Source organism: Scatophagus argus, chromosome 7, assembly GCF_020382885.2.
Source record: "Scatophagus argus isolate fScaArg1 chromosome 7, fScaArg1.pri, whole genome shotgun sequence".
Taxonomy (NCBI): domain Eukaryota; kingdom Metazoa; phylum Chordata; class Actinopteri; family Scatophagidae; genus Scatophagus; species Scatophagus argus.
In genome coordinates, this window is record NC_058499.1 from 24477974 (window position 1) to 24494232 (window position 16259).

The window sequence follows — 16259 nt, forward strand, 5'->3', positions numbered from 1 at the left end:
TGAATTATGTAACAGAGAGAAGCGTGGCACAGAACAGCCATTTCCACTACATCTCAATCTCACAGCGTTTTCAACAGTTTGACGTGTGTTTCAAGTTCAGGACTGAGCGAGTGAAGCTGAAGGTAGAGAGAGAGAGAGAGCGTGTGTGAATGTGTTATACAGTGATAGTACAGATATCTTCCTCATCCCTGATCATCATTGTTATCGAAAGAGGGAGAATCTTCCTCCATGAACACATCCATATTTATTGATTCTGGGGCACATCCTCTCAGAACACACACACACACACACACACACACACATAAAGCATAAAGACAGAGTGAGAAAGAGAAAACACAATGGTGCAAATGTCATCCATACATTTTTATTTGACAGCAGCAACATTTGAATAAAAATATATGATGCGTGGAAGACTTCACAAACCAAACAATAAAAGACTAATAAAGAAATACTAAACTAAGAGTTGTGCTTGCACAGAAAAATAGCAAGTATGCTAGTTCATCTTAAAGTTAATTTTATGGAAATAACTTCCATTGTTTATTTTGTATCACTTCACATTTCAGTGATGTTTCATTCAGTGTGGAATTCCACTTTAAGGCTTCCATTAGCATTTTGATGTAAAACTTGATGGTCTAAAAGCTCAACTGCTGACCTAGGACTTCCAGCTCTAATGAATGAGACGGTCAAGGGAACCTGGCAGGAGGTTCCAGATCAGCAAGAGAAGATTGAAAACTGGAGGCCCAGTTTTCATTATTATAGCCCTCCCTGATATTACAGTGTTGTGGTCTCTTGGTGTACAAATGAGACTGATCCAAATGCAATCTACCGCAGGAAAAACCTTCATACATCACTGCTGCTTCATCAGATTAGCCCTTGACTAGATATTTCTTTTCCTACTTTCTTTCAGATTATATTGTGCTGTTTGTAGTGATTCACTAGTTTTGTATAAATGTATAAATTCACAAATCTATAAGATCACTAAAATTAAGAAATCTCCTCTACTGGACAGGCCTTTGAGAAACAGATTCAAGTCAAGCCTTATTTCCTTTTTCAATGGAGATTCAATACAGTTTACATTGCCATATTTCACATTTTTTTTTACCATTAAATAGTTATAATTAGATAGCTAAAATAAACCATTTGTCTACTTCAAAGATAAATAACATATAACTCTGTTTGAATCACAGTGAAATAATAACATTCACACTTTGATTTATAGCTAAAGTAAGTATTGTGCATTGTTAATAATGTTCAGTTGTAAAATAAAAGAAACTATGTGCCAGTTGGTCCCACTGGTTGTGTTTATCACAAGAATTATTGTGTATTCTCCCTGGAACAATTCTTATGTGGACTGACTTCTAATGCCCTGCTGGACAAATAATGAGTTGCTCCCTCCAGTCCTGCACCAACTTGTCAAACCCAATGCATAAGTGCATTGTGTCCTCTGAATACATCTTAAACAGGGAGATGATGCATTGATATGCTGTAGTCGTATACATTGCTCCTGCTTAAGGCAAATAAGACATAAACCATAGCAAGTCTAAATACTGAAGATTACCGCTAAAATTGACAGGTTGTCAGCGAAAACATGTAAATTGTTGCGATAGACCATAAAAAGGTCGAACAGTCATTATGTTGTTCAGACGCAATCAAAAAGACAGTTCAGCCAATAGAGAGGGACCGGTGTTTATACGTCGCAATGACGGTGGTAAAGGGAAATGATCTGGGAAATATGAGAAATACTTGGCCATTTTAAATAGAGGAATGATAGAATGAAATTATAGCCATGATCTTAGCCACCATAATAATCTGGATTTGGATTCAAATTCAATATGCCACCTGCAAATTTTAGAGAAACTCATTAGTTTCCATTTTATAGCAAATTATACCCCTTCACAACATTTCCAGGCTTAACACTCCTTGGAAATCTATATTTTAAAAAAATAATCTTTTTTGCTATCATCCAGTGGTTTAACTAGTGGCCTTACTACAGTGATGCAGATGTGTACTCCAAGGTGCATCTGTACACTGTGACATCACTGCTGGATGTGGTCACAGGTGTATACTTCTGACCACAGTGATGCTTGCCATGGTCTGTTGGTGAAACATAGCTGAAACTATCAACCAGTGAGGGCAGTGAAACACTGTTTCATCCCAGTTTTAAGGGAATCTTTTCAAGGGTTTTAAGATTCCCCTCCAAACTATCATTGCTTGCCCAACAAGATAGGGGAGTGCTAAGCCAGAAACGCTCAAAATCTAAACAAATACAGCCAATCCCTGTCTTAAATTTTTTAAATCAATGGCTAACTGGCAAGTTGTTGCTCTTTCAGTTTATAGACACAATGACACTTCTGAAGAACAAATTTATCAAGAAATACATGCTATAAGGACTGAATCCAGGTGACCATTTCCTGGTTAAATTCTTACTGTGAATAGCAAACTGGACACCTACATTGCCATGGATATTTTCAGCTCTTGCAAGCATCTGTAAGTGACGTATCGACATTCAACATTTTTTCTTCACTCTCCTCTCTACCTCAAAAGCCTCACTCATATCCCCAGTTAGTCACATTAGTCAATACCAAAATAATAAACTTATCCACGCCAACCTGACCATACCTGCACCTTTCTACCTTCTAAGATTAGTCACTGATGAATTAAATGATTTTTTGTCATCAAATTTCAGATGAAGGTGCTAGATATTGGTGATGAGGTGGCTGACAAGGTTCTGGAGGTCCTGGGTTCGGCGCTGAGTGGCCATCAGCACCTCTTCATGGTTTGCCTTCTCATTGCTGTCATAATCTGTCACAACGTTGTTGGTGATGAGGGACAGACCCAAGACGCGCAAGCCACAGTGCCGAGCAACCACCACCTCTGGCACTGTACTCATGCCTAGACAGGGAGAAGAACTGTTTCAGATGCACTGACATGAATGAGTTACAAGCATGGACATATAAGATGTTAATAAGGCTCAGGAACTCAAGGCTGTCACCGGCTTGGCGGCATGAAAAGAATGCTCAAGACTGATGGATCAGAGGAAAAGATATGATGATTTTTAGTCTATAGTATTGATCTAACTCTAAAAATACAGGAACCTGCATTTTCCATCATGCAGTGTAACAATGACTTTTGTTTGACCCTCCCTGTCTGATCATTTCCTATGTCTTTAAATCTCCAAACACAACCTGCAACACAACTCACTGTTACATGTGAGTAACCTTTGATCATCAGAAGATGTTGTCTCAAACATGACTCATGACAAATTGGAAATTGAACCTTTAATGTTCAAATTGGTGAAATTATATGATTTGGATATGCTATAATGATTACTCTTTCATGAGGTGCGTTGATCCCTACACTGTATAAAGTACTGTTGCAGTCAGCCACAATACTGAGACTGAGAGTTGACATACATACAGGGATTTATGTGTTCTGTCTATTTGCAGCAAAGTTGGATATAAATAGTCTGGTCTTTGATTGACTCATGGAGACTCAGTTGCATGCAAATATCTGAATAAAACTGTTGTACCAGCAAACATGATCAGTAAGCTATAGTTGTATAATGCAAAAACACAACATATACTTGTATTTGTATCTGTTTATGTCATAAAAATGTCTGTATTTGGATATGTTTTCAGATTTATAGCAAGCATGGACAAGGCCTACACTAGAACTTGTTAGAAATAGTGTAGCTTCATCTTCCTTGTTTAGCTGCCACCAAACATACAACACATATTTTAAACACATGTCTACATTAATCAAATAATAAAACACATTTATATTTGAATCCCACCTGTAAAAATGGGAAGAGATGCAGATGAAAAACTGGTCTTTAATGTGGGTCAAATATATAATACATCAAATATCAGTCAAGCTGTATAACAAATCTGCTAAAAACTGCTGAAAAAACTGAAACAATCTGTACCTCTTGTACAGATAGACTATTTAGCCTTTGTTACACCAAAATTAACAGGCATACTGATATCCACTACAAACAGGCAAATTACTCCTTTCTTGCTGAAAAAAGGGCAAAAATTAGCATGTCTACCAGGGTGTCCAGTTTACATCACAGACTGGAGCTGGAACTGATAAATGCCTACTGCAGAGTCATTTGACCTGGGAATACCCTTTCCCGCTAAAGAAAAAAACTATTTTTTCTTTGTTCAGGGTGAGAGGGGAATTTGTTTACATTTTGGCAAATCTGCACCACTCTATTGGTGAACTGACAGTTCTTACAGTAGATTATTTTTGCCCGAATGATGTATTCATGTATGTATTCATATTTTACTTTAACATCCCTAGGACACATCTACTGTTGTGAATGTTAGAAGCTTTCCCACATCACATCAGTGTTGAGTGAGCACGAGGGGGCCACAGTACTAACCTACAGCATCAGCGCCCAGCATCTGCAGCACTCTGCACTCTGCAATGGTCTCATATGTCGGTCCAGCCAGCATGCAGTAAACCCCTTCCTGCAGGAAGCTGCTGCAGCCCTGCTTCTCTGCTGTTTGCTTGGCCAGAGCCCTCAGGTCACGATCATATGCATCCGACATGCAAGGGAAACGCACTCCAAACCTGGAGACACATTAAATGAATGAATGGGGCACAGAAATTGTCTATGAGACACAGATGTTTCCGGTGTACAAGTTTCACTTTGATAGTCCTCCCTTGATGTTTGTGCAGTACCTGTCATCATTGTGCCCACACAGTGGGTTCTGCCCTGCAAAACCCGGCATGTTGATGTGATCCTTAATGAGCATAATGTCTCCCACATTGTAGCTGCCATTGAGTCCCCCCGCTGCATTTGTCACAATCAGAGTTTCCACACCCAGCAGGAAGAAGACTCGCACCGGGTATGTCACCTGGAGTGACAAACATACTGTGCTTCAGAGACAGATACTGTCATTCTGTCATTGCTTCAGTTAAATCAGTTACATCAGAGTTACAAGATGTGGGTCACAGGAAATACATCACATGAGAAGCCAGTATACTTACAACTTGTGCATCCGCTGATGCTAATAGACTCTGGAATTATTATTACTGCAGTCCATGTTGAACTGTGCATCTGAAACAGTTCCTAACCTTTATAAGGTTGCTGATGGCCTGTAAACAACTGTTGCTACCTCTCACTGCAGTCACATTTGGAACACATTAGGAAATTGCTTTTTCATGTCACATTTTTCTACAGCTTGAATGGCCTGTGAAAGTGTTTTGCTACAGTGCAGAAATATTTTCCTGTGTCCGTGTGTCTTGATAAGGTCAGTGCTGTCACTTTGGAACACTCGCCTTATTATATGAGTTTTGCATATAATAGTGGACTGTGTTGTAACTTGACCTGAGTCTTGTTATGCCTTGGAACTAAACATAGCCAGCTGCAGGACTGTCAATAGTTAAACTGAAGCAGGCAGCTGTTCATGATGAGCTGACTTATCTATTTAATTATTTGCCTAAAAGCTCTTTGTTGCCAATACATTTTTGACTGTGTTAAGCTAGTTTTCAGTTGTTAATGATTGGAAGAAACAGGACTTACAAGAGAACAAGATGAAGAATGCACAGCCACACTAGCAGTACAGTCAGGTGGTGGTTTTAATGATTTGAGCTAATTGCTAACATCAGCATGCTAACATGCAAACAACGATGACGCTAATATGTTAATATTTTACCTTTCGCTTTTTACCATTTACATGTTTTGCAGGTATTTGCACATAAAGACGACACAGCCATTGTGGGGTTAATCTCCCACAACAAGGAGGAGGCCTACAGAAAGGAGGTCACCCACCCGGAGAGCTGGTGCCAGGAGAATAACCTCCTGCTGAACGTCAGCAAAACTAAGGAGCTGATTGTGGACTACAGGAAGAAGCAGCAGAAGGACATCCGTCCACTCTGCATCAGCGGGTCTGAGGTGGAGAGGGTGGGCAGTTTTAAATACCTCGGTGTGACCATCACACGGGACCTGTCCTGGTCACTGCACATTCACAGGACTGTTAAGAAGGCCAGGCAGTGTCTGTTCCACCTCAGACGTCTCAGATACTTCAGGCTCCCCCTCAAGGTGCTCAGGAACTTCTACACCTGCACCACTGAGAGCATCTTGAGTGGGAGCATCACCACATGAATGGGCAGCTGCACAAAGCAGGACCTCTTGGCCCTTAGGAGGGTAGTCCACTCAGCTGAGCGGACAATCAGAACAACTCTACCCGACCTGGACATTTACACCAAAAGATGCAGGTCGAGAGCTGAGAAGATCCTCAGGCAGCCCCATCACCCCGGACACTCACTCTTCTCCCTGTTGCCATCAGGCCGTCGGTTCTGCTGCCTGAGAACCAACACTGAGAGGATGAGGAGAAGCTTCTTCCCCCAGGCCATCCGTCTGCTCAACAGTGAGCGTTAATCTGGACAATCCCACTCCCACCTGCACTACATGCACTAGATGTAAATACTATTTATGTAAATACTGCACATTTTCACTTTTTTAATTTTAATTTTCTTATTTTTTTTTACAAGCGTTCTCTTTTGCAATATTTAAATTTTTTATTTACCTATTTTTTGGTTGCAGGGACAAAAAGAATTTCACTGCACATTGTACCGTGTATGATTGTGTGTGTGACAAATAAACCTATCTTGTATCTTGTATCTTGTAAAGCTAAATATTGAACAAATTAAAAATTTTAGTTTCGGGCTGACCAACTAACTGCCTGACTGGCATTGCTTTTCAGAGAAACACATTCCTATTGTATCTCATCTCATCTGACCTATTGGGAGGGTGACACAGGACAGAGTTTAGAACAGCTTCCCAGGGAAGCATACAGTATTTGTGATGCATATTGTCTAGTAAAAATTTAACTCACTCAGCTTGCTCAGCTCAGATATTTTTAATTTATTTCGGTTTATGGTGATTCAACTTGAGTGATCTCATACAGTACACTTATACTGTCTAAAGGCCAACGTGGATACAGGAGAGCCATAAATCATCGTGCCTTCCATTATGTGTATGAAATTGGATTTTATGATTTACTTTAACTTTAATGACTGGGATTATGTGAATCATTTCATGTCCAGATTACTCATCACAGCTGGTAATAAAACCAAAAAATAAAAAAAAATAAAACCAGGAAACAGTGTCTACAGTCCAAAGGCCGATCCCATATCGACTATGACACAGGTTTTCTTGCTGTCATCACAGCTCTGCAGGTGATGATTAAATGATCATTGTTACCCAAACTTGTGAACTACTGTGGCAAAAACTGTGGCAACTCTCAAGGACACCAAGTCTATGCAACCTGATATTATAAAATTATAGAATTATGGATGAGGATGAAGTAAAACTGAATTGTCTGGGGCAGCATTTTTTTCTCTGGAATGGAATGTAAAACTATATGGAAAAATTCTAGCTAAAGCTGTTGAATTTAAGTTAATAAATTTTCATAGAAAATGTATTCCATTTAACTAAAGCTGGAATACAGCCGCCTCAAGTCAACCTCAACAGCAACTGAGCCAATGTTATGACTGGAACTTGAAACAAAGATGTGGCTGAATTCCATGTCTTGTAAACAGCCTTCCTCTATGACAAGAATAACAATAAGTGAGTGTTAGAGACTGAGCTCTAACAGAAGCTGTGAATGTTTTTCCTCAAAGTCATTAACAAAGTCAGAGTTTGAACTGCCAGCTTTAGTTCATTTAGCCTGTATAGTATATCATTTGCATCAGCAAGGTTTCAAAATGCAGAAGCAAATTGGCTTGTGAGAGAAACTGAGACAGGAAGCTGCTCACAAGGCAACTTAGAGTATTAACAAATGGATTTGTCTGCTCTCTGCACTATCGTGTGTTGACATAGAAGTCATTCAAATTTAATTTGAATTAATTAATCAATTAATTAATGTAATTCAAGCACAACAAATAGAAAAGTAGAAAAATCCAAAAGACAAAGAATTTTATTCTGAGATTAAACTTATTAAAATAGTTTTAGCTAACATTTTGGACTATACATGTAATTCTAATGACATTCGCATCAGCCTCATTTCTATTTTCTGTTTAGAGCTAATTAGCACTGTGAGCATATTAGCATGCTGACCTAAGCATGAAGTGGCGTAAGTACATCCTCATACACCTAGCATGGATGTAAGCTTTTAAGCCTTGTTCACATAAGGATATTTTACAAAATGAACATTCTCTTCTTTCAGCCTCTTGTTTATATGCAAGTGGAAAATTAGATCACTAAAACTGAGATTTGATACCACTTGCAAAGAGCAGATTTTGTGCATTCATTATCTGTGTATTCACGCGTATCACCTCATACTACTTCATGTAATGAGCATGTGTCTGAAACAAAAATAATTTTGTTCAGCCTAAATAAATGATTAGCTCTGAAACTTTTGTTTATAGGTTGCTATTGCTAAAGGATAATAAGCTCACAATACATACTCAGAATGTTCTTTTCTGCTGTTTGATGTACAATTAATGTAGACCTGCCCGGCTTGGTTGTTTGAGTGTTTGAAATCGTTTTTCTGCTCTTGTGTGTAGAAATATGTTGTAAAGGGAAAATCATGTGGACTGATTTAAAATATTTATCTAAAAAAGTATCCACAGACACGTGGACACTTCAACCATGTTTTCTAAAAATACATTATTAAAAAACTGTTGTTCATTTACCTTAAGTATCCTACTGTAGCTTACCGTATGTATGTTGTAGCCCTCGTAGAAGTGGAATCTCCCCTGCATGCAGACACACTCACGGCCCTGCAGCCTCCCAAACACCAGCTGACCGGTATGGCCAGGCACTGCAGAAGATACACACCATGTTTATGTACAGTTTTCAAACACTTATAATAATTAGAGAGTAATAAGAGTATATTTAAGTGTGTATTGTTCATAATATATTGTATTGTTTCCTCTAACTAATCTAATAAGTATTAGATAAAAAAAGCAACTTGTCAGACATAATTTACCAGTGCTGGTGGGAAAACGTGGAATATTAATGTATGGCAACACAATTTTGTCTTCCAGCAGGTCAGCCAGGCCACCAAGGCCCGAACCACAAATTATGGCCACTTTAGGACGCTGCTCTGTGTGGGCAAGCAGCCAATCTGCTGTCTCCTTATACTCCTCATAAGTGTATCTGAAAGTAATGGAGAATAAATAAAAAATTGATTAACATCAAATATTACTAAACCATAGCTCTGATAGTAATAAATCAGTTGCATATCTCCATTTTAATTATCACCATAATGATAATCATCATCATTATCAGTGAGGAATAAACACCATAAAAACTAATCAACATCAGTCTCATTCTTAGAATAAAGAGTCAATGAGAGCAGGCAGATATATCAATTAAATTAAAGTTGATGTGAACCAGCCAGCACTGTCCCTTTTAACAACAGTACGCGTAAGATAGATAGTGTGAAACAGTGTGTGTCTAAATGCCGAATAGCGGGAGAAAGTAATGAACATAGCATATGTGCTCAATTAAATATGCAATAGTCTGTATCTGACACACATCTGACATTCACAAAATAATACACTGCATCAATAAAACAGGCTGAATATATTACTTATTAAACAGAATGTATTAATGACAGCAATAACAGATGAAAGATAACTCTGCACTACAGCAGGTTTGGCAGGTTACTCTAGGCAACAACTAAACCACAGCCAACTAACTCAACTTTTCTTCAATGCAAAATTTTACTCTCATCATAAAAGAAATGTTTAAACTTGACATTCTTCTCTCAAAATAAAATGGTCTTTATCAAACACAAGCACATGCAACGGATTTATATAAGAAACAAATGTAAGCTACTTGTATCATTTTATAGTAAGGTTTTAAATTTGCCAAGGCTGAGATAATTTATCAGATTTCTGAAGTCCCTATTCTCAACAATGGAGAACAGCTGATCATCCAGGGTCATGAATTGCACAGTTTTCCTCATAATTGCTTTCGCCTTTTCACTGCTCCTACAAAGGAAAGACAGGAGAAGCTGCTAGCTTGTGTCTGGCACTGAGCTCTGGCTAGCTTTAGCTTTAGCTGCTTTTGCTTTGCTAGCTTCTTCAAACTGGGCATGTTCAGCTGGGTGACGATGTTTTAAATGTCTGGTTAGGTTTGTTGTGCCAGATGTCTTCGCTGCTAGTCATAAATCTTTAACCAATCAATCAGCATACATTAGCAGAATGCTGGCACTTTATAGGCAAAACCATGTGCCCTGTAAGAAAAACAAACGGACATTAGTATTTTTTCTTTTAGGGTCTGACATATAATCTGGTTTGGTAGAATGACTCCCATATTTACCAAAACTAAAATAAAATCTGGATGTTTTGGTCTTGAAGTAGGTATAAATAATAATTTTAGCCACTTAGCGGCATTCACTCCCGTCCATTGAGGACTATCTCACAAGTGCCCCCCTAAGGAACTTAGTCGTAAGCTTTCTCCAAGTCCACAAAACGCATGTGGATGAGTTGGGTTCCTCCAAGGAATGTGTGTTGGTGGAATTAAGGAGATCCTCAAAATATTCCTTACAGGTGTTGTGAGGACTCAGAGCCGAGGCTCAAGGCCACAAAAGATTACATTTTAAATTAAGCTGTGTTTAATTGTTCAGAAAAATCTTCTCTCGACGTCCAGTAGAATCATCAGCAGGAGACAGGATTCTGAGTAGCAAAGTCTTTAATGTTGACAAAAAAGGAGAACAGTTCACAGTGCACGCTAAGTATACATAAAGGACTCTGAATAAAATGGCTGGAGGCTTTGCCTTATATACCTTAGGGTTTGGACCTGTCCATGCCTCTTGTCCATCCCTTACCATCTTTATTTTCATACCATTAAGTCATCTTCTACCCTGGTCTTGCTGGGGACTTTCCACAGGCTTCATTTTGCTTTCTATTTCTCCGGCCTCTCCTTTGGTTTTTCATTTTATTTTTTTAATTATTTCTTAAGCACAGATTACAGCAATATTTCTCTTCCCCAGGCCTGTTTCCAGTTTTAGCCTAAGTTATTGCTAGCATCAGACACCATTATTTCCGGGCCTTTTCGTATAGTACTTTTTAAAAATAATTGTTTTATGCAAGATTACAATGAGATGTTCATTCCAGGCTTACAGAGGTTATAATTAGATTACATAGACAGTGTTTTACTACCATAGACAGCGTTTCACTACCTTACACAGTGTTTCACGAACTACACAGTTTTACCTTCTATATCTCACAGGCCCATAGACAGTTGTACCTTTTCAATACAGCTGCATCTTGCTTTTCTTCAATCACAATCAGAACATAACATGACTACTTCATGTTGTCATAAGGCATTGCATACTACAACTTTAGTTCATCACAGCTTACTTAGAAATTATACCACACAGGTCAGCAGCTCTCCACTCCCACTGTAAACAGTGTGAACAAAGTGCCGCTTCCCCTTCCGGAATCACCGGATGGTTATCCAGAATTTCTTCAAGACCGACTGCAAAGTCTTTGTCCATGGTCTCACCAAACTCCTCCTACACCGGGTTTTTGCTTCTGTGACTGCTTAAGATGTGCATCGTTTGGCTTGCTGGTAGCTGTCAGCTGCCTAAGGGGTCCCACAAGCCAGCCATGCCTTGTAGTACTCCTTCTTCAGCTTGACGGCACCTTTCACCCCTGGTGTTCACCAGCAGGTTCAAGAATTGCCACCACAACTCGCACCAGAGACATTCTGACTGCAGCTGCAAACAGCTGCCTCTGCAATGGCAGCGCAAAACATGGCCCACTCAGACTTCGCGTCCCACACCACCTCCGGGATGCAGTGGAAGCTCTGCGAATGGGCGTTGAAGACCATTCTGACCCCAGCAGACCCTCACTGTTTGTTTAGGTCTGCCAGGTCTGCCAGGAGGAAGATCTGGCTTCCTCCCCCACTCCCAAGTGTCCAGAAAATACGTGTGCAGATTGCAGAGCCTCTTCCCCAGGTCTGGCTCCAGGTCCAGCTCCGGTAACCCTCCGGGCAAGGTACACTTGTCCTTAGTTTTGCCTTTCATAGAGATCTCTTTGAACGCTTTGCCTCCCCCTTCCCCCAGGACCAGTTTGCCCTGGAAGACCCTACCACAACATATACAAAAAAGACTAATCAAAGTAGCCACCTTTGGCAGATATAACAGCTGAACACACTTGTGGCATTCTTTCTACAATAGAAATCAAATATTCTTCAGAAAGTTCTTCCCAACTGGCCACTCCATGTTTTCAAGCTTACTATCTTGTTCTTTATTTCCTTAGGTAGTTCTGGCATAGCTTAGTCTTGGATTCTTTTGGTCATTATCTTGCTGTAGGATGAACCCCTGGCCGGAGCTGCAGAATGATGTGGTAGCCATTCTGGTTCAGAGTGCCTCTCAGTCAGTCACTGACCCTGGATCCAGCAAAACAGCCCCAGACCATCATGCTTCTTCCTCCATGTTTGGCAGTTGATGTCACACACTGAGGAACCATCCTTTCGCCTACTCGATGACATACAAAAATTCTGCGTGATGAACCGAAGATTTCAAATTTTGATTCATCAGTCCATAACACCTTCTTCCTTCCAGTCTTCAGTAGTCCATTGGCTGTGTTTCATGGCCCAGGCAATCCTCTTTTTCTTATTCTGACATCTTAGCAATGGTTTTCTTGCTGCAACTCGACCTGTCAAACCACAGTTGAATCTGAAACTTGCTTACTACGACCAGTGTTAAGCTGTGCTGGAAGTCCTGTGAGCCACCTATCGCGCAAGCTGTTGACTCTCAGACACTTGTCTTCTGATTCTGTTGGCTTTGGGTCTGCCAGGCCTCTTCCTGTCAGAGTTTCCCCCAGTATCTGAGAGCTACTTGATGGTGAAGGAAACTGTACTCACTGACACCTTGACTTTCTTCGAAATTTCTCTGCAGGAAAGACCTACATTTTTAAGTGTTATGATGGGCTGTCTCTCTTCAGAATCAGAATCAGAATTCCTTCGTTTGCTAATTGCCTTTTTCTTGCTATTTTTATAGCAACACACTACTTTGTGCAGTACAATACTGTTCCAGTAGTGCTCACAAGGGTATAGTACCACAGTGTGTTCCAACAAAAGTTGGGACATCTGTACGAATTGGTAGCACTAACTTTCAAGGCTTGATCAGCCACCCTTGCTGCAGAACAGCTTTAAGTTGTTAACCTATTTCTTGTTCCCTGAAATAGGCCTTTTTTTATAATTTTGAAATGTACATCATTTTTTTAGTTTCGGGTAACCCTGGCAGTTCACCACTTATCTTTATACCATTTCAAGCTATTCATTGGACTTGAACTACTTGAATTTCAATAAAAAACTGGAAAATTTGGGGTTTTCCTCAAACTTTTGACCAGTAGTGTGTCATTAATGCTCCTGGGATCATTAATGTGGCGGTTCATGGAGGATAATTGGTGATTCTTAATTAATTAAAACAATGCAGTATTTTGACAATTAATACAGTATCACAAAAGAAAAGATTGTGATAATCAAGTATGTCGATATTTTCTTATGCCCCATTTGTCATGGTGAAAAATCAACTTTCTGAAATTCATGACAAACTGTTCCTCATTGTCATGATAATATGACAATATTATTCAATATTCTTAAACAGCCACAAGTTAAAATATCACCTTGAGAGGAAGATAATCTAAAATGCAGGAGTAAAAGCATTCACAAAGGAACACTGTGTAAAAATAAAACAAAAATATTACATTGTGCAGTACATTTGTGGGTTTTTACTTAGCCATTTAAAGTGCACCAGCCAAATTATTATTGAGATACTTTGACTGGAATTACCTTGAGTTAGCACTGTACAGAGTCTGTAATTTTGGTCATAAATCTGTCTGTAAGGCTGTAACCGTGTTAATATTCCCTTTGCCTCAGGCTTTGTCATTAAGACACAATTACACTTCAGAGTGCAGTCTTGACCAGACAAATCTGCAGCAGGACAGAGCTAGATGATTTTGTGCTCATTTTATAGCAGGCATATAAAATGACAGCCATATCAGGCTAGCCTACGGTGTTCAGTCTTCCCCATTGTTTCTTACAAGCTCAAATATTAGCTCAGAAATATTTCTGTACAATCGTTAAGCCGGTTTTGTTCACAAGACAAAAATAAAGCAGTATTTTGGTATTTCTGTATTTCTGTTTTCTCAAAAATGTGAAAAAGAATTATCACAGCACCCTACAAGTACTCCATGTACAGAAAAGACAACTGTGACACACACAATAGTTGTATGGCTGTCATTTGCAGAAGTTGCCATTCACATTATTCTTCAGGTGGTAATGGCAGCAAACACACAAACACATACAGCACACAAGCACACTCAGGCAGACATACAAGTAACTGTTGTAACTTGCGCTGTTCTGTTGGTGTATAATTCATCAACAATTTACTTGGACTGGTGCTGGTAAAAGGTGAAGAATGAATGACAGCAATTGAGGTCATTTAACTTGACAACTGAGGAACATCTTATTCAATCAGTGATTCATAAACCCAACAGACGGAAACACAGATTCAGCAGCAGGGGTGTTCAATGTATAACCTTGCCATTAAAAGTGTGTCTCTTATCAGAAACATTATCACATTTGTTGGGACTGTAAAAAGCAGGACTGGTGATTGGTGTTGCGATGAGAGTATGTCTGAGTAGAGGCAGATGACAGTGGATTATACATTTCTCCTAGTTTTTATTCAGGACTTCATTATGTTTAACACAAACAAAGTCTATTTTTGGTTATATACCACCAAAATTTTACAAAATATACAGGCGATTTATTAAAAGGTACAATAAATTTAATTAGGCCTAAATTAATAGCATTAACGCACATTAACTGCACATTACAATAATATCCTAAAAATAAAAAATGCTTACTTAGTGATAACATCAGGACATTTTTATAATTATGTTAAGAATTTGAATATTTGAACTTGCAGTTTTTAAAGTTTTTCTTTAGTAACACGTCCTATTATTTTAATTATTCATTTAAGCGTTTTTAAAAATTATTTATATGTCTTCATTTGGGTTTTTTAAATGGATGAAACTGACTTTAATTCATTTCCACTCTTCTTTCGAAGAACCCTGCATCAAATTATGTTTACTGACCAGGCACGTCACACATGGCTTTGAAAACAACGGTATATTACGTAACAACAGATTTAACTCAGCAGGAAGTGAGCTTGGGGGCTCTCACGGACCGACCAGCTGCGCGGAGCTGTCCGTGGTGCTGCCTGAACTTTATATTCAAACCACAGCGCAGAGAGTGAACCGGGACAGCCTCCAGGCTGTCACTTAAACATTTTTGGCAGACACAACACATCAAGTCCTTAAAACAAAGTCTGGCCTGTTGCTCTGCTCCGAGGCTCTCAGTGAATTAGAAACCGAAGAGTGCCCTGGGCAGACAAAGGCATTATTAGTAAAAGGAATTACGTATGATTATATTAAGAAAAGGTCAACTTTATAGTTGAGAGATATAATACCATCTGTAACATAGTCGATTACGTCAGAGGTGACATCCTGGGAGGAAAGCCTCTATATGCTAATAATCCTCAGAATAAAGCGTTCATATTTGCTTGGCATGTCCGAACAATTCTCAAATAGCATGGTCGATATATAATAATATGCGTTATTGGTTATTAGACCTGGCGTTCTTCTTTGAAGACCACTGGATATCCCCTGATATGATTAGGCTGCAGGATAGCTTTGACAACTACATTTCACTCCAGTCCACCAGCATCCAGCCTTATCGATCTTACCTGCACTGACTGTGGGAGGAGGATCCCGCTTCCATATCTGATGAAGAGTGGGACCAATCTACTGATAAGACGTGGTCTGTGTCGTTTTTGACAGACGCTTCTCGTGCTGCGTTCACGGTAGCGGAGAGGCTGATGGAGACTCTGCTTGGACCGTCGGTGACGGAGGTCATACTGCGTGCCAACGTCACGGCGTATAGGGCGGAGGGGCGGGGCTTACGCTGAGCGCCGGTCCCTTTGAAATAGACTAAATCCAATTTTCTACCAGGCTGGGCAGCTCACTGATCCGTTCACTAACAGAGACGAGGTTGGGAACAAAGAGAGAAGCAATGAGAGGGAGGGAAAGAGAAACAGAAAGATAAGGGAAATGATAAGATCAGCAACAAGTTTTTGATGAATATTAAAAAATAAGCACCTGCTAAAAGTCACTGCGTCTGGTTAACCACCTCAAGTCCAGGAAACTCTGACGATATGTGCCTGAACCTAAACATGTATAAAAAGTCTCTCTCTCTCCGTCTCTCTCTCTCTCTCCCACACACA

General features: G+C 39.5%; 1 protein-coding gene across 1 annotated transcript; it reads right to left on the reverse strand.

Annotated features, from left to right (window-relative positions):
• Positions 1-348: 348 nt before the first annotated feature.
• On the reverse strand, positions 349-15907 carry pnp6 (purine nucleoside phosphorylase 6). Its single transcript, XM_046394910.1, has 6 exons — positions 15723-15907; positions 8943-9112; positions 8671-8774; positions 4687-4862; positions 4385-4575; positions 349-2892 (listed from the first exon to the last, which is right to left on the reverse strand). Exons 1-6 carry the CDS (start codon positions 15890-15892, stop codon positions 2696-2698), a joined length of 1008 nt encoding a protein of 335 aa, XP_046250866.1. The 5' UTR covers positions 15893-15907; the 3' UTR covers positions 349-2695.
• Between the last annotated feature and the right edge of the window lie 352 nt (positions 15908-16259).